Genomic DNA, 18830 nt, shown 5'->3' with positions numbered 1-18830 from the left:
TTTTCCACGGAAGGAAAGGTTCCATTTGTGCGCTAAAATGAGCTGTGGCAGTGCCATGGGTTTGGGCGGGGAGAAGATGCAGAGGTGTTGCGTTCTCACAACTGGGGCAGGCTCAGCACCTGCCTTGGTGCAGCTTTAGTTAAAACCATCTGCATTTTCTGGTGCCTTCCCTGTTAGCTTAGGCTGAACTGCTGGATCTTCACTGACTGAAGGAAAACTAATTGCAGTGTCCTTAGAGTATTCTGTACAGGTTAATGCTGCAACATATATTGATGCATTAAAAGTGTGGGCTTAAAATAAGGGAAGGTGAGGAGAAGAGGAAACGACACACGGGTGATGGAATGCTTCCAAAACTGTTTTTAAGGAAGAATTTTAGCTTCCCATGTCAACTTCTGGAGGGTTAGTTAACTTAGGTGAAGTAAAAAATATAAAAGATAAAAATACATTATAAATAAATATGAATATATGAAAAATATAATAGAATATGCTGAGTTGGAGGGGACCCATCACGATCATCGAGTCCTGACCCTGCCTAGGATGCCCCAAGAATTCCACCGCGTGTGTGGGAGCATTATCCAAACGCTTCTTGAGCTGTCTTTATAATATATAAAAATCTTAAACATATAAATAAAATAAATATGTATATTTTGACTATCAATATATCAAAAACTAATACAACAAAGAAAAATCTGTTGCTCCAGTGGTGCGGTCCCCGCGGCGCTCCGGCGGCGCTGGGGCTCGAACTCGTGGCTCTCCGGCCTCGCCCCGCCGCGGCTTCCCCGCCGTGCGCGGCCCTCCGGGGCGGCAGGGGGCGCTGCGCGCGCGCGGGCGGCGCTCTGCCCCCGCGGGCCCGTGAGGAGGCGCGCGGAGCCGCCGCCGTGTCCATCATGGCGGCGGCGCTGTCGGGGCCGTTGCGCCCCGAGCTGGCCCAGGCCGTGTCCCAGGCGCGGGTCCTGGTGGTGGGGGCCGGCGGCATCGGCTGCGAGTTGCTCAAGAACCTGGTGCTCACCGGCTTCAGCAGCATTTACGTGGTGCGGGTCGATGCCGGGGCGGGAGCTGGGGCGCTCCGGGGCCGGCGGGCGGGGGGAGGCCGAGCCCGGGCCCGCGGGTGCCGCTCGAGGGGGGCGCGGTGTCGGCGGGGCCGCCCCCGCCCCGCGCCGCCTGCGCGGTTTCAAAGCGCCCCGGCCCGCCAAGGCCGCCGCGGCACCGCCGGGCCGGGCGCCACAAAGGGGCCGCGGCCTGCGCGCCGCCGCCCCCCCTCAGCCGGGGCTCCCGCCGGGCGCGGCAGCTCCTCCTTCCCCGCCGAGGTCCGGCCGCCGTCCGGTCCAGGCCCCGGATCTCCGCGAGCCCGCCGGTGGAACCGCCCGGGAGACCGCGCTGTGCCGCGCTTGCTGCCCGGCGATAGCTTGAAAGTCTTTAGTTTTGCCGAATGCTGGTTTTGCCGGTTCTGGGGGTGATGGTCCGGGCTGAATTGCAGGAACAAACCCCCGGGAGAGGTGGTGAGCTGTGCTTTTAGATCCCGGGCTGTAAACCCGTCAGTGCTGGCGCTTCCCGTGGGCTCGTGCTTTCACTTTTGCTTCCAGATATCAATCTGTGAATGCGTACAGGAAGGGCAGATGTGAGAAGGTGGTAATGAAAAAGAAATAGAGGGAAATACTCTAGGTGAAACTGATTGACTGGTGTCCAGACCTTTATTGGTTTCTTATTGTATTAAGGAAGAGGATATGGTTTTAAATCCAGCTGGAGCATAGGTCTGTTTCCTTCAATACCTTTGTATTAACGTGCCCAGGAGTCACATCGGGGAGTTTTGTGTGACAGGTTGTGAGGAATTTGGGTTTGCAGTCAGCATTGTTGGGCAGAGCAGCTCGTATCTAAAACCGTATCAGCTTCTAGAAGAAAACAGTTACTGGTTTGCCTTGTTATTCTTACATCTTGGGCTTTCTTACTGGAATGCTTTTTAAACTTGTGAAATATGTTTAATTCCAAATTTTCCTTTGTTTTGAGAGCCTATCCAGTTTGAGCATTGCACCAGGGAAATAAATAACTGCCGAGGACTGGAAGCATTTTCTGCACTGTTCCCCTCTTTTTCTCCCCCTGCTCTGATGTGTCAGTTACGTATTCCTGCAGTCCATTATAAAAGGGCCCAAAGCTCCTGATTTTCCAGTTACTCAGTAGGCATAAATCTCATCGGGGTGTCTTTATTGTTTCACTTGTTGCAGTTTGGGGGTTGGTATTGCCTTTCAAGGCTGACTCGGTGGGACTCCATTAACTTAAATACAGGTTGGATCAGGGCTGTCTTCATGTGGCAGTATCACTGGCAGTGTTTTGTGCAAAAGTAATGTTTTGATAATGTCGGGAACAGGTGGGTACAAGACAAGATGAGAACAGAAGAAGACTTGTAAACCAAAGAGAGAATTTGCTGCTAGCAGAATAAATTGTTTTTTGTCAACTTTTGTGATATTGTTGAGAGTTTTCCTGGGTTATTAAATATTAACAAACTTAAACATCTGAAAAATCTTTTTGTTTTTATAAGTAAGTTGTCATTTTTTTTAAAAAATTAGTATTTTTAAAAATTAGTAATTTTGAATACCAGACTTAAGTATAGTGTGTTGAAAGGCATATCCTTGTCCTATGAATGAAGAACAAAATTACATTTTTTCAGGATCCAGGTTTGAATTAAGAACATGAGTAAATGTTGTTAAGTTATGATGCCTTTTATTCCAGGTTACCAAAATGGGATCAGTGTAGTTGTCTTATAAGTGAGCTGTTACATTCTCATTGTTCTTAGCTAGGCTGAAGCTTCTGTTGAGGTCTAATGGTCTCAGGTTTTCTCTCTGGAGAGCTCCCTTTGCTCCCTGTAATGCTGTAATTCCTGTTCTCAGCAGGAGCTGATGTCTCTTGTCATCCTCTCCAGCTGAAATACTCTGAGCTTTCTGGGTAGCAAAGGTTTTAACAGAGTTTTGCACCTCACTGTTTTCCCTTGAAATTCTTGGGCTCTCTGGCTTTGGATTAAGCAAGTTTTCTGTGTGTCTTTTGAGGAAGGAATGGAAGCAGAAATGTGATTTATGCAAATACCATTTTTATGAAAAGTGACAAGGCCATGGGTAGTTTGTAATACTGTGGTTGTAATGTTTGACAGTTGTAGCTCTATAATATATTTTCAAAACGTTGTATCTTTTCTGTTTGCTGTATATCCACAGACTCTTCTGTTAACTATTTAAATAAAACTCTGTAGCTGTTGCAGTTTTTAATATGTAAAAACATAGTCCTTCAATTGAAAATATTCCCTTCAGAAAAGAGGTGGATTATTCTCAGGGTTTGGATTCAGGCAGAGGATGTTCAATGAGTGTTTGTGCTGTGCTTTTTTCATAATTCAGGTTTGGTTAATGGAGTCAGAAGTGTGTGAGCACACCCTGAGTAGGTCCTGTGTAAACTTCACACTGCACAGTCAGTCTGAGAGTGCTCTCTGGGTAGCTGAAGGTGTTACTGTGCTGAGTATGTCAGCTTTATCTGTGGGAATTTGGGAGAAATATCTCTGATGCTCAGAAAAAATCTGCTTGTTAAAAATGTTAAGGGCAGGAGAAGACTTCTAGAAAGAGTTGTTGACCAAAGAAATTTTAATTGCATGACAAGTAGTGGTAACAAAGCTAGGAATAAATGTCAGAGTTCTAGTTAAATCTTAATTCTTGTGGAGGCTAAAGATATTGGAATTTATGCTGTTCATCTGTATATATGAATAAATAGAAACAGGGGGAAGGGGAATTGCAGTCATGGCATCCTTTGTGCTCTATGCTTTGTGTTTTTAAACATTTTGATTGTGTGATTGGATTTCCTTTTTTATAAGTAGACTTCATAATTTGTTACTGTGCACTTAGGCAGTTAGTCCTGGGGATAGGCAGTAAAAGCTCTTGCCCTGCAGTGTGTGTAAGATGGCTATGCAGCCCTTGATCTACTGATTCAGGTGCTTAAAGCCATGCTCTCTAAAGTGGAAGGACCAGTTGGTTTGGAGCAGCCTTTCCTGGGCCTGGGGGAAGCACCAAACCAGTGCTCAGGGTTGGTGGTGCAGGGAGAGGCTGGCTGGACCTGTCTCTGTCTCCATGGATTTCTGCATTTTCCGTCTGAATTAGTGCTGTGCTCCTCAGGAGCTGCCACTAAAATCCTTATCCAGTGCAAGCAGGACAATTGGTGCTGATTTTTACCCACTGCTGTGTGGGTGTATCTCAAGTCAGGTGCATTTTCAGCAGGGGCTCTCTGCAGAAGGTTTGTTCTCATATAGCCCTGCACTTTTGCCATGGTCCCCTTCAGCCATCATTGATAGATAACGTGTGGATTCCTGGAGATAACTGGGTGGCCACTTGTGCCTCTTCAGCTGCTGTAGTGCTGATGTAACACCTGAAAGGTCTGAGAAGGGGTCTGTAAAGTTCCTGCACATTGGCCAGTTGTCTTTTCTTCAGACTGTGTTAATGGTTTTGTTCCTTTTCTTCCTGTGAAAGTGAAATGCCTCTCTTGTATGTTTATAGATTGATTTGGATACTATTGATGTCAGCAATCTCAACAGACAGTTTCTGTTTCAGAAGAAACATGTTGGAAGATCAAAATCACAGGTGAGGAAAAAGTCAAAGCTCAAGCCTCATTACTCAGTATCATTTTATGGATAGTGTTAGAAACATGTCACAGTTTAGTTTCTGCTGGGAAGAGGTAAGTGTTGGTTGGCTGATCATGGCTGTCCACAGCATTTCATTATTAGAGTATTTAAATCTCTTAAGGTAGTCAACTTACTCGTTACACAGCTGGTATCAAGTCTGTCTTTTAGAAGGAGGAAGAAATAATGAGTCTTTTTTTTGTTTTCTTTTTTTTTGTTTTGTTTCTAGGTTGCCAAGGAAAGCGTGTTACAGTTTTGTCCAGAAGCTAATATTATAGCTTACCATGATAGCATCATGAAGTATGTTTGGTTTTAAGCTCTAATTAAATGTTTGATTTGCAAGTACTGTGTTATTTAAATGCTACAATGGTGTGCTTTAAGGTATTTTACAAAGCTTCCTCAGTAAGGAGAAATAGCTGTAAATGTGAACTACCACACACCTGAGTGGGAGTGTGGCTTTTGCATGGGTTTTAAGCTCTGGTAGTAAGCTGTAGTCATTTGTTTGTGTCTGTTTTTCATTTTATTGGCAACTTTTGCCATATGAGTTTCTGCTCTGTAAGGATGTCCTGATGTCTTGAGCAATAATTAAATTAAAAGACATGTTGAGTCTGTGATTTTAAAAAAAAGTCCTTTGTGTATGTATAGGTAACTGTCATTTATATATCCCCCAAGCTGTTAAAATTTAGTCTTTATTATCTGCAACCAATGAGTAGAGTACAAGACTATGTAGGGTTCCATTAGCTGTTCCCCATGTTTTAGTTTATATCTGCCTCAATTTCTAAAAACTGGATATTCTGTACCATGGAGGTTTGAACTCTGAGGTTGCTATTAGCCAGTAACATACTAACTCACTGCATCCTTCTCCTGAAACTGTTAATCCTGTTTCCTCTTCTCTTCTTTTCCACCTTCTTCTTTAAGTCAGAAAGATGCAATGTAAAGAGAAGTGAAGTGTCAGGATTTAAGGTTGCCTATGTTAGCTCCTCAGGGTACGGCCACACAGTCAAACCAATGGAGCTATCACAGCACAATGAATTATGCACAGTCTGATGAGCTGTGGTAATTACAGTGTGCATGTTTTAGCCACAGCTGATGGTTTTTAAGGTCAGTTACCACAGCTCAGCCAATTTACTCATTAGGTCAGAGTAGTTTAATCACTTTTCCTTGTCTGCCCATTTCATTGGTCAAATTAGTACTAATTGCAGTAGCTTCCTTCCAGCAGCATAAAATTTATGCTTTCACCCAGCTTTAAAGTGGGCAGAAGACAAATGGGGCAGTTAAAGGGTAGCTAAATTTATAATATGTGTAATTTATCACACAAACATCGATTGCATGTGTAGAGTCTGTGTTGTGTAGTAATAACTAAGAACTTGGATGTGCCATTTGAAATGTTGTTTTTGTTTTCTGTAGCCCTGACTATAACGTAGAGTTCTTCCGCCAGTTTACCCTGGTTATGAATGCTCTGGATAACAGAGGTGAAGTTTTCACTATCATTTTATATTGCAGATGTTGTTTGTTCCTTGCTGCAGTGTCATTTCAGTAACAAGTATGCTCCTAACCCACCTGCAGTTGGACTAGGCCTCGTGTGCTTTGCTAGGAACTTGAAGGGGTGCTTAGTGCTTCTGCAGGTGTTGTGAAAGGGAATGTGAACTGCTAATTGCTGCTTCATGGGAACTGCTGGGTGCTGAGGGTGCAGTGTAGCTTCAGTCAGTTGAGTATGCTGTGTTTATTAATGTCCATATATCTTCTGAGAATGGGAAACTGGGCTTTGTGAAAGTGGGGTAGTGCTCTGTAGAGAAACAAGGTATATTAAAGATAAGTGCATAGAATGCTAGTTTGAATTTGGAGAAGTAAAACTTCTTTTTTCTCAACTATTCAAATATTTTCTTTAAATCCCTCTTGATTTGCAGCTGCCCGTAACCATGTGAACAGGATGTGTCTGGCTGCTGATATTCCTCTTATAGAGAGTGGAACTGCAGGCTACCTTGGACAAGTGACTGTTATCAAAAAGGTTAGGTGGGGTGTCACTCTTGTCATTGGCTATTTTAGACAACAGGGAGTGGGTGTTGGGAGATAGAGTTACAGTTTATCTGTTAATAGCCCAAAGTGTCAGTAGCCTTCTCGGAGTGACATGTAAATGCTTCATTTTTCACCAGGGAGTGACAGAATGTTACGAATGTCAGCCTAAACCAACTCAGAAAACTTTCCCAGGCTGCACAATCCGAAATACACCCTCAGAGCCCATCCATTGCATCGTGTGGGCCAAGTATTTGTTCAAGTAAGTGACCTTTTTTGAAAAAGAGTTACTATGGTTCATTCTTCTGGTTTCTAAACCTACAGAGAAAGAAATAAAATGGACATATTTTTTTTTATTTATTATAATGGATTTTAAATTCATTTTAAATTGATTTAGATGGATTATGGTAAAAACCTCCAGTTCCTTGACCTGGAGTTCTGGGTGGTTATAAAGATGGAAGGTTGATCTTAGGCCTTGCTCTAATAGCACAAAAAATCTGGCAGAGTAGTTTGGCACAGCAGTGTGGGTTGAGGTTGTTTTATTCTTCATCTTTTTATGAAGTAAGCACATTTTTCAATTTAATGCATGTTTTAACGAGTGTAGAGTTTGTTGGAATCTTGGATATCCCAGAGGTTCAAAAAAATGCATTTAATACTGCAGTATAAATATTAGGCTGAATACTGGGTGAATTATACAGAAAATTGTTTTGCTAAATACATTTTTGTATTGGGCATTTTGTGTTGTCAGTGTTAAGTCCACATGTGTTGAATCCCAGCATTGCTTTAAAAAGCACTGTATGGAGTGGCAGTCTGTCTGAAAGCAAGAATCCTAAATGAATATATATCCGTTAGCAAATATTTGAGTCTTTAACCAGGTATGCTGAAATTCTAGTCGTCTTGTTCTTAATTATTATATAGCCAGTTGTTTGGAGAAGAAGATGCTGATCAAGAAGTCTCACCTGACAGAGCTGACCCTGAAGCTGCCTGTGAGTGTGATATAACCTGGTAGCTTACTCTGTTACTGCAATGTTCTGTTTCAGAGATTATTACTCTTTTCTGTACATTTCTTAAGGTTAGAGAATTCAGCTCAGTTTTCTTTAAAGAAGATTCTGTTTCTGGCCTCTGGGAGGAGGCTTGTGTTTTGAACAGAGTACTGAGTGATATTTGTAGTCACTCTGCATTTCCCACTCCTAGCTGAGGGTTTGCAGGGAACTTCAGGAATTGTGTTTGAGCTCTTCTAGCCTCCAACACTTCAGCGTTAATCTACATAGGAAATATGCTCACTTTGAGTGATATTTTTATAGCTATTCAGTATTTTCCTGTAAGGACAGTAATCATAGTTACTACGAGGCGAATAAGCATCATTGTTGGTTGCTTCTTTTGGATCCTTTGATAGATGAATGGACTTGGGAGGGGGAGCTTAGAGGATCCTCCGACTCTTCAAATTCTTTGAACATCAGATAATGATCACTGGACAGGTTGTTCCTACAGGAAGTGCAGAATGAAATAGGTGAGTCTTAAAAAGAGTGGCAATATAAAGTCACTTAAAACAGTAGCTGCTGAAGTAGTTGACAGGTAGCAAATGCAATGCCACTTATGAAAGGCAAGACAGCAGGGCAGTTAGGGGAGAGCTGATGTGCAGCCTGGTGCCGGCAGCGCCCACGCTCGGAGTGCTGCACCCACACAGGGCCGGCAGTGCCTGGGTTGGGCCCCAGCTCTGCATCACACAGCCCTCCCTCACTGCCCTGCCCAGAGCAGGGAGAAACACACACAGAGTGAGCCCCACAGGCTGGGAGAAGAGTAGCTAATAATGGAAACAAATGTGTAATACTATTGAAAATAATTGGAATAGGGAGAGGGGGAATAAAACTCGAGACAAACAAGTGACTCAGTTGCTAACTGCCTGCTGTCCAGTGGATGCTCAACCAGTCCTCGGGCAGAGATCAGCCCCTCCCAGCCAGCTCCCCCAGTTCCTGTGCTGAGCAAGACATTCTGAGGTCTGGACTATCCCTGTGGCCAGTTCAGGTCAGCTGTCCTGGCTCTGCTCCCTCCCAGCTCCTTGTGCTCCTGTTCGCTGGCAGAGCACAGGAAACTGAAAACTCCTTGACTTGGAGTAACCTCTTGGCAACAGCTAAAACATCTGCGTGTTACCAACGTTGTTCTCATGCAGAATCCAAAACACAGCACCAGACCACCTACTAGAGAGAAAATTAACTCTCCCAGCCCAAACCAGGCCATCCAGGGAAGAGTCAATGCAACACTTATTATAAAGGGGAGTCATGCCCAGCATGGCTCTATGGGTCCATGGAAGGAATCAGCAAGCCTGTGCAGAGTGTGTCTGATTTAAGCTGTTCTGAATGTGCAGGGGGCTGATTCAGAAACTGTTGAGGGGAACCTGAGGGGCATAAGCATCCAAGGGGATAAAAAAGGCTGAAGATCCTGAAGTGGATAAACTACTTGAATGACAGAGATAATGATAGGTGATTAGAGGAGTCTCAGATGGGAGATGTGTGCTGTTCAGCACAGGTGATTAGGCAAAGTCACTCAAAATAAAAAAGATGAGGACTACCTGCAAAAAGTAGTAGAAAGCTTCACAATACAGAATGACTGGGCAATGATACATGAGAGAGATAAATATGAAATAATGCAAATGATGCATCAGTGAAAGGGAGGAAACATTTACAAATTTACACACAGTGGTGGTCTCTGAGTTGATTTTTCTCATTCAGTCATCACATTAATAGATAGTTCTATGAAAACATCAACCTGATTATTAGCAATCACTATAGCAATTGTTAGGTGTGACTGGGAAAGAAAGAAGATTATTAGCATCTTTATAGAGATTTTTTTTTGTATAAAAAGAACCAGAAATAGGAAACTGATTTTTTTTTATTTGTTTTTTTTTTTTTTTTTTTGAAATCACAACTAAACAAAGACTCTTTAGCTGGAAAAGAGACTACTAAAAGGGGGTAGTAAGACATTTCTGTAGTAGCAACATTATGTAGAGAAAATTAGTGGGAAACAATTGTTCATTGTTTCTGCCAACGAAGGAGTTGGGTGATACCAAGTTAAATCAGTGAGTTGCAGAGGCAAAGAGAAACAGGCATGCTGTGTCTAATTCAGCTTTTGTTGGGTGCAATAAAGTCATTTTATGCTCCCTGCATAATTTTGGTCATTGACTCTGGGGGTAACATTTAGAGAGGATTTTTATTTTTTAATTTAAAATATTGGTTATCACTTTATTAATAGGGGAGCCAGCAGAAGCAGAAGCCAGAGCACTAGCATCCAATGAAGATGGTGAGATTAAACGTGTTTCAACTAAGGAGTGGGCTAAATCCACTGGCTATGATCCAGTTAAACTTTTTACTAAGGTATCTTCTTTACCCCAAATAAATGTCTTTATTTGAAATGCATGAAGTACTGTAAAGTTAAGTCAAGCCCCAGCTTGGACATTTAATGTTTGCCGTCAATGATGTGATCATGTTGTGACATCCCCCAGTTTTGCTGTTGTGTTGGTCTCTTGCAACATTTGCTTGTTTTATCTGTAGAGATAGGTGGCTGCAGCAGCCTGGCTACTCTGGGCAGACAAAACTTCATTGCAATTCCTTTTAATGGAAAAGGGTCTGTTTGACCTCTGGAATTGCATAATCAGAACCAATCTGAGGAGCTAAAAACTATCAGTCATTTGTGCATTATCAGGCTCTGGCATAAGATTTAAAACAGATTTAGGAGTTTTCATTCTAAATAGTTACATTCAGGCTCATTTCCTCTATTTATCCACTTTCAGTAATGTTCATAGGTAGCAATAACTTTTCTTTGGAAATTCATTGGCCTGTTCATTGTCTTGTCTCAGAGAGGGCATACAAGGAACTCTAGGGATGGCTTCAGAAACCATTGTTTGAACTACTGTTTCTTGACTTTTCACTTTACTCCTCCTCAGATTAATCAGAGCTGTGTCTGCTCTGTGCAATGAATGATAAAGAGTGGGGAATAAGTTTTTACAATCTTCCTATATAGTTAAAAAAACAATCAAGGAGAAAATCAAAACCTCATCAATGTATGCTGATTTTTCAGTGTCATTTTTTCCCCCTTTCATTTGATTTTTTTTTCATGTTTCCTAGCTTTTCAAAGATGACATTAGATATCTGCTGACAATGGATAAGCTGTGGAGGAAAAGAAAGCCTCCAGTGCCATTGGACTGGGCTGAGGTACAAAAGCAAGGTAAGTGTCCCTCCTCCTGCTGTACATTTGTAAATCATACCTGCTGTTTATTAATGCATCTCTGTGATATGTACATTTTTAAACTGCCACAGTTGAGTTCTGATTATGAACATATTAATTCCTTACACTTCCTGAAGAGTCCAAATTTTTCTCTATATAGACAATACTTTTTCTAAGACTATTTTGCAGTTGTTTTAGATGCTCAGTATTGGCTGTAGAAAATACACATTTAACAAAATTATGTCAGCTTATTCTAGGACATCTTACCATAAACACTTATAAGATTAATCTCTGAAAGTTGTTTAGTTGAAAATTTATATTTGCTGTAATTTGTACATGTTTAGGTGACTGATATCATAGCTATACTTGCAGTTTTACATGCAGATTTGTTGTAAAATGTTTGGGCTACTGTAGGTTAAGGATATTGTTCTTCAATTTAGAAAATATGCTAAAATTGGAAAGTTATTTGAGAGAACTTCTGTGGAACTTATTCCTGGACTGGTTTTTTGTTGGCTTTTTCTTTTTTCTCCCAAAGAGGAAAACAAATCTGACCAGCAGAATGAGAGCTCTGCAGTGTTGAAGGATCAGCAGGTTCTCAATGTCAGGAGCTATGCAGACCTGTTTTCAAAGAGTGTTAAAACCCTGAGTCTTCACCTGGCTGAGAAGGCTGATGGAGAAGCACTTATATGGGATAAGGTTAGTTTGCCATCTATAAACTACATGTGTAATACAAATATCAGTAGGGCTGATTCAATTTCCTTCCAAAATGATACCACTTAGACAAAAATATCTGGCACCTTATGGGAACACTTCCCATATGTAAACAAATATTCTTTAAACATTACATTGTGTAACTCACTGAGGGTAAGGATTAACTGCTGTGGTGTGGAATAACTTAATTCACCAAATTCTCCAGCTCATTAAAGGACAAATTCACAAGTATTTGTCATATTTTGATTTTTGAAGACCTTTTAATAATGCAACTTCATTTTTTCCCTTCTTATCTGTCTCCAAAACATGTTCTTAGCCAGATGTCAGTGCCTGCGGTTTTACTGAGGCTATGAGCAATCATCTGGGTGTGCAATACAAGTTCTGTTGAAGAAGACAAGAACTTCCTCTTTTATCACCACACACAGTATCACTTCCAGTCAGTTATCATTTGGCATAAGAAAAAAGTAGTCTGTAAATATGGGGGGAGGGGCAAAATAATAAAAGATTACTATGAGGAACAGTACAAATACTTCTCTCTGAAACACCCAAGGTTTGAAACTGATTCAGAGTTAAAATTCAATGTTGAAAATGTTTGAAAGATTGTAAGACTTAGGATTTAAACATTTTTATAACGTGCAAGGCATTTTATTAGCACAAATATACCAATTTGCTACTGAAATACGTGTTTAGAAACTGTAGTTAGTATTTAAAGTACTAGTGCTCTGAGTACACCATCTGAAAGAGGAAGTATATTGACTTTGAAATGGAATTTTGTACAGATTTTTTTTTTTAATTCTGGTTTTTAAGGTTTTAGGAACCATGTGTTGCAAACTCTTTGCAATGAGTAATCAAAATTTTCACTCTTTTTTGTATTAACTTCCTTTTAGGACGACCCTTCTGCCATGGATTTTGTCACTTCTGCTGCAAACCTCAGGATGCATGTTTTTGGAATGAATATGAAGAGCAGATTTGATATCAAGTGTAAGGATAAAATGTAACATTGTTTTATTTAAATTGTAATCTTCTTGTTTTCTTTTGCTGTTAAAAATCTTCATACTCTTACTTGTTTTGCAGCAATGGCAGGAAATATTATCCCAGCTATAGCTACTACCAATGCAGTGATAGCTGGGCTGATAGTGCTGGAGGGTTTGAAGATTTTATCAGGGAAAATAGATCAGTGTAGAACGGTAAGTGGGAAAAAATGCTTTTGCTTTCTTGCTATTTATTATTTGTTTAAAAGTTACATTTAACATTTTTTCACTATTGTAATTTACTGTCTCTCACTTTTCAAAAGTCTCTCACTTTTCACTTCAGTAGATTCTGAATATGCTGGGAACTTTCAGTCACAATGAAAAAAAGATGTGCAGATCTTAAGGATCAATAAATTCCTATGACTTAATAAAAATTTGCTGCTGGGCAGGAGAGAGAACCAGGCTGCCATCACTTGCAGTGTGGCTGTTTGGTGTTAGAGCTGTTGTCAGGGGCTGCTCAGTCAGCACAGGGTGCACTGGTCGTGTGAGACTCCTGCTCAGCAGGCACAGCAGAGAGGATTAGGGAACAGGACAAGAAATCTGCAGGAAAACAGGCTTTAGACATGCTGGTAATTACAGAATAACCTGATTTCTTCTTGTCTGTCCTAAAGATTTTTCTGAACAAGCAGCCAAATCCCAGGAAGAAGCTGTTGGTTCCTTGTGCTTTGGATCCACCAAATCCCAATTGTTATGTGTGTGCAAGTAAGCCAGAAGTGACTGTGAAACTTAACACACACAAAGTTACTGTGTTGACACTCCAGGATAAGGTAAATCTTGAGCTACAGTTACAGCTTTCATTTCGAATCTAATACTGTAAATTATTAAAATAAAGTATTTGCTCAGTATATTTTGACCGAGCATCTCCTGTTTATATTTACTGTACATTTCTCTCAGCTACAAGAAGAGCTGATCAGCCAATATGCTTCTTGCCCATGTGTGTTGTATGTCTTGTGAAAGAACATTTGCATTTTGTAAATTTTGGTGGTTTTAGAGCCTATTCATATCTGAGAGCAAAAAACAAAATTTGCATTTCAGTTGAAAGTTCAGTAGCTACATTACAGATGTGGTCACAATTGATTTGTAATTCTGTCATTTTATGAAGTATTCTAAAAAACTTTCTAGCATATGTGAACCTGTAAGTATCAGACCTCAAAAACACAATAGTTCTGTTTGTGGAAGTGAACAAAAAAGTATAGGCTTTCAGTAGATGCCTGAAAATGAGCCAGAATAATGAAATCAGTATAATTCAAGGTTCTTTTATTTAAATAAATCTTTTTAAGTCAGAGATTGAATATATTTTAATATACTTGTATTTTCAGATACTGAAAGAAAAATTTGCTATGGTAGCACCAGATGTACAAATAGAAGATGGAAAGGGAACTATCCTGATCTCTTCAGAAGAAGGTGAAACAGAAGGTGTGTATGCTGCTGGGGGTTTGGGATAAGAGTACATGGACACTTGGAAGAGACTGTACAGAGTAGGTGTACAGATGCTGCAGTGCTCACCCTGTGGACTGGTATTTGGAGAGGACTGGGTTTGAAGTGTTTGAAGTGGCTTGAGGGTAGCCAGGGGTTGTGTGCAGGCTGCATGTGCAGCTCAGTTTTCCTGCACAAAGCACTGCTCAACTGGTGGTCAGGATTCCTCTCAGGAACAGGATCTGCCGGCAAGCCCCCTGCATCTGCTGGCTCCTACATAGTGCTCTGTTCATGGTGCCAGAAACCATCTCCAAAATGTTCCCTAATGCAGTAATTGTGAAGTGCCTGAACATGATGGCGCGAGGAGTAAATAAATCAAACATAAGTAGCTTTAACTCCTAATAGGCTTAAATGTCAGCTTTTAATTTAAATATAGTTAATACGTGTTAATCTTATGTTCCTACATAAAAGTTCTGGAGTAGTTCATATTTATTCTGGTGATATTTCTCTAAATAGCTCCATACACTGCAATTTTTTACTGTTTTTGTAGCAAATAACCACAGGAAATTATCAGACTTTGGAATTCGAAATGGCAGTCGACTACAAGCAGATGATTTCCTCCAAGACTATACTCTGTTAATCAATGTGCTTCATAGGTAAGGATTCTGAAATAAGGATCTTTTGTGTATACACATAGAACAGTTCCACAGGGAATTTTTCACTCACAATTTAAATACAGTAACAAAGTTCAAAGATTAAGCTGCTGAAAGGAAATATAGAAGCAAAAGAGGAATGCTTATTTTTTATGAAATTATAGTTTAAGGATTTTTGTTTGGTTTCGTGTCTTTTGTTGTAGTCTTGTTTTGTTGTGGTTTTGTTTTTTACAAAACTGAAAGGTTTATTTCAGTAATTTGTTGTTACACAACATATTAATACATTGCAAAAACAAATTAACTTTTGGGGCAACCAACAAGCAAGAAACTGGCATTTTAAAAAAACCCTAAAATATAGAAAGGCAAAAAACCCCCAGCCTGCTAGGGTAATAGATCCTCTGCTTGATCACCTGTGTTCAGAAGTCCCTCTGAAGTAGCTGAGGAGTGTGTTTAACCCAGGGTAAGTGATAAACGTACACAATCACAATGGATGTTCAGTGGGAGTAGGGCTGTGCTGTTCTAGAAAAAGGATAAGCTCAGGCAATGGTTTTTCTGATTCCCAAGCATTTGGAGTTCATAGCACTGAGTGGAATAGTGTTTAGGAATAGACAAAGCATAAATTATAAAAAAGGACTGAACAGATTTTCCTCTTTTTCAGTATGTTTTCTCATTCTGTCACAGTTGCAGGGTGCTCTAATACTTGAATGGGTTTTTTGTGTAAAAGACAGGATTTTATTTTCTGGCTGTTTAAAAGCATGTGTATTTTTCTGCAGTGAAGACCTAGAAAAAGATGTAGAATTTGAAGTTGTTGGTGATGCCCCTGAAAGAATTGGCCCTAAACCATCAGAACCAACATCCAGGAACATTAGCAATGGTAGTGATGATGGAGCACAACCCTCAACATCAACAGGTAATCAATATTAAACAAAACAGACTTTCACTAGTGTAGTCCCATTAAAATTGTTTTCAGTTTTGTGATTTAACTTCACCAATACAATGTAAAAGGCATTTAAGTTGCCTCTGTATATAATTAATAATAAATAGAAAAATGTACATTTACAAATTCTACAAAGAGCACAAAAGGCACAAAAGTTTATAGTACATACACTTTGAAATTATGTTATTTACCTGGTGTTCCTTTGCCTATAAGATACGTGCACAGATTTAAGTACAGAGTGTGTGGTCTCTTCCCTCCTGTTTGAGGGAAAACTAAATTCCAAGAGTATTGCTAAAATTTCCTCAAAATTGTATTAAAAATTGCATAATTTACCATAATTAATAAGTTTTTACAGTGAATTTGGGTTAAAAATCAAACAAAATCCACTAGATGTCTCAACAGTTCACATTTGGTTCTCTTCCCTTCTCCATAACTATCCATTGTTAGCCTTTAGCTCTGTAAGTCTGCTCCCCCTTCCACTTCTCCCTCCCTTTGAAGCTTCTCTCTCCTGCAAGCTGTGCTGAGTGCAGTTGGGGAAGGAGAGGTGACTACAGCTTGGTGTGTGCAAAACTTATTTTCCCAACAACTGCTGCAGACAGCAGCAATTCTTCTGCTTTGTACATGCAAAAAAAGTCCTGCTATCTAACACATTTCCCATATTTTTGGCTTATTGCAGTATTTTCCACACCTGTAGTGAAGAAGGAATACCAGTGTAAAAAACATATTTTGTAGTAATTTCAGGGACATTTAAGACACTCTTGCAGTTGCATGGCAAAGAATGTGGATAAAAAATGCTCCAATTTTTTCTGTATGGCAACTGGTTTGAGAGTAGACTGTCCTTGCAGGATGCATTTGAATCCCAAACCCCTGTTTTGCAGCTGCAGAGCAGGACGACGTGGTGGTTGTTGACTCTGAGGACGAGGGCACATCTAGCAATGCCGACGACGCCGAGGGCCGGAGCCGCAAGAGGAAACTGGAGAAGGGCTGTGAGTGCGGGGGGGCCAAGAGGGCGCGCGCCGAGCAGGAGCAGGACGACCTCATGATCGTGGAGTCTGAGGATGAGGGAGCTTCCTGCAGCCTTGGGGAGGAGGAGAACAGGAGCCACAAGAGGAAACTGGAGGAGAAAGGGTGTGAGTGCATCGGGGCGAAGAGCGTGTGCTGAGCTAAGAGCAAGATGAAGAGCGTTGGGGGAACCTGCAGAGGCCCCTTGACAAAGTGATTCACATAATGTCATACTGTAACAGCAAAGTGTGTGGGATGTGAAAAATGTCCAGAACTAGACTAACTCTAAAGCCTTGTTTCAAAGTGGATACCAAGTCGCTGGCTTCAATAATTTGTGTCTGTTTCTCTTGATGATAAAGCTCTCGTATCAATAGACTCTTCCAGAAGTTTTTCTGTATTCCATATAGTAAATGTAGTAGAAACAGTCTATGAATACCTACAGATAAATATTTACCTAAACAGTCATGAAAACAGCATGGTATTTTTGTGTAAATACCTTTTAGGTATCATCCAACAGGACAAAAAAAACTCTGCTTTTGTTTAGTGAAAGGGCCATCATCAGATGCCCACATTTTAAGCAACTACATTTTTTATTTTTCAGTTATTACCTTTGAAGTTTTCCAGCAGTGGCCTGCCTGCATATTTGCTTATCCCTTTCTGAGGCTATGTTGAAGTGTGACTGCCTCACCTCCAGCATTCACAGAGTCACAGATGCTTAAAGAATATCATATTTAGCCTAGTCCTAAACATTTTTCACACTCTGAACAAGTAAAGAAGAAAATCCAACAAAGCAAATTAGTGCCATGTTCTAACAGTGTTCTTAAACATCAGCTGGCACTATGTACATTACTGTAAAACTGTTAATTTACTCCAGTTTTTCAGCTCGTACTGCCTGGTATGTCAATGTAAGAAGCAAATTTTTGTGTATTGTTACAGTTTCAGGTTATTTATATTTGATGTTTTGTAAACTCAGATACTACTATACTGTACATCTGATGGACCAAATAAATAACATCTGAAATACTTGCTATATTTGCTTGCACAGTCCAAGATTATGCTGATTTATGGGATTTTACAATGTATAGCCTTCAAAAATTACTGTATTCTTTCCATTTTTCTAAACATAACCTAGTAGTACAGAACTTAAGCTTCACTTGTTTGAGGTGAAAGGGGAATTTTTTTAATAAAACTTTTGTGAATGTTTTTTTTCTTGGACAATCAATTATTGGGCTCTTGAGCAGCAGCAGTTGCACCACCATACACACTTTCACCACCTCATGCCTTCAGAAGGAAGAAAGCTCAGATTTTTATACATTACACTTTATGTGTAGGACAAAAGTGTAATGTTTAGAATCAGTATCTTAAAACCTACTGCATTTGTCTTGGTAACTCTCGAAACTGTCACTGTTGGTTCTCAGAATGCATTAATTGGCCATTTCCGTCACTGTACCAAAATCTCCCACTTTTTGAGCCAAAACTGCTCCAATTCATAGGTGAGTGTGCAGTGAGCCTTACAGAGCACAGCAGTTGAGCAGCAAGATTTAGTCTGTTACAGTTTGCAGACTGAGTGAATTGTAAAAGCAAATGTGAATTTTATAGAATGAGAATGTTAAAAAAACAAAGGCCAGCTCATCATTGTGTTAAAATTGCCAATGCTGTGCAAAACAGCTTCTACGGTGCAATTAATGTTTTATTTCTTCTTTTAGGCAGTAACAGTCATATGCAGTGGTTTGTTTGGAGGCATAATAGTTCACAGTTGAACTCCTTTTGAGTTAGTTGCTGCTTGGCTGGCAGGAGTGGAGACTGAGGTAAAGATGTAAGAAAGAAGTATGAGAGAAAGGATTTCAGTGCTACAGTGGAAAACTTCTTGCCATAAACAGCTGAAGTACTTAATGTCTAACAACTGGAGAATTTAATGTCTAATGCCATCTTCCAAAAATTAAGGCTGACATATTCTGGTTTTAAGCTTAATTAAAAACAAAATTACTGCTTTATTTCACTTTCTAACTTTTTTTTAAACACCAGTAGAGTGTAGAATCCTGGTAACCTACTGCATTAGTTTTACTGAAGTTGAACGTTTGTGAGTTGGAAGTTGAGTGGAGTATGAGCTGGACTGAAATGTCACCAACAGATTCAAGGACAAAAAAAAGCAAGGGGGGGTTCTATTCTGTCTCCCTGTTTGCTTCTCAAGTTATTGCTTGTTT

General features: G+C 40.4%; 1 protein-coding gene across 2 annotated transcripts; it reads left to right on the top strand.

Annotated features, from left to right (window-relative positions):
* Nucleotides 1–887: 887 nt before the first annotated feature.
* On the top strand, nt 888–17656 carry UBA2 (ubiquitin like modifier activating enzyme 2; the record flags this gene model as incomplete). 2 transcript variants are annotated; one of them, XM_083870499.1, is made up of 18 exons in its annotated part: nt 888–1031; nt 4521–4604; nt 4872–4942; nt 6050–6114; nt 6550–6650; nt 6796–6917; nt 7574–7641; nt 9905–10026; nt 10777–10876; nt 11412–11572; nt 12475–12568; nt 12662–12774; nt 13230–13385; nt 13938–14034; nt 14585–14690; nt 15461–15597; nt 16503–16752; nt 17228–17656. In XM_083870499.1, the coding sequence occupies 18 exons, from the start codon at nt 888–890 to the stop codon at nt 17238–17240; spliced, it is 2004 nt and encodes a 667-aa protein (XP_083726625.1). In that variant the 3' UTR covers nt 17241–17656. The 2 variants fall into 2 exon arrangements, with proteins under 2 accessions (XP_083726625.1, XP_083726624.1); XM_083870498.1 differs by having other exon boundaries at nt 16503–17656.
* Between the last annotated feature and the right edge of the window lie 1174 nt (nt 17657–18830).

The sequence above is a fragment of the Zosterops lateralis genome (genome assembly GCF_965231275.1).
Source record: "Zosterops lateralis genome assembly, chromosome: 12".
Taxonomy (NCBI): domain Eukaryota; kingdom Metazoa; phylum Chordata; class Aves; order Passeriformes; family Zosteropidae; genus Zosterops; species Zosterops lateralis.
Note: the sequence above shows the minus strand (reverse complement) of the source record. Positions and strands in the feature narration are given on the sequence as shown.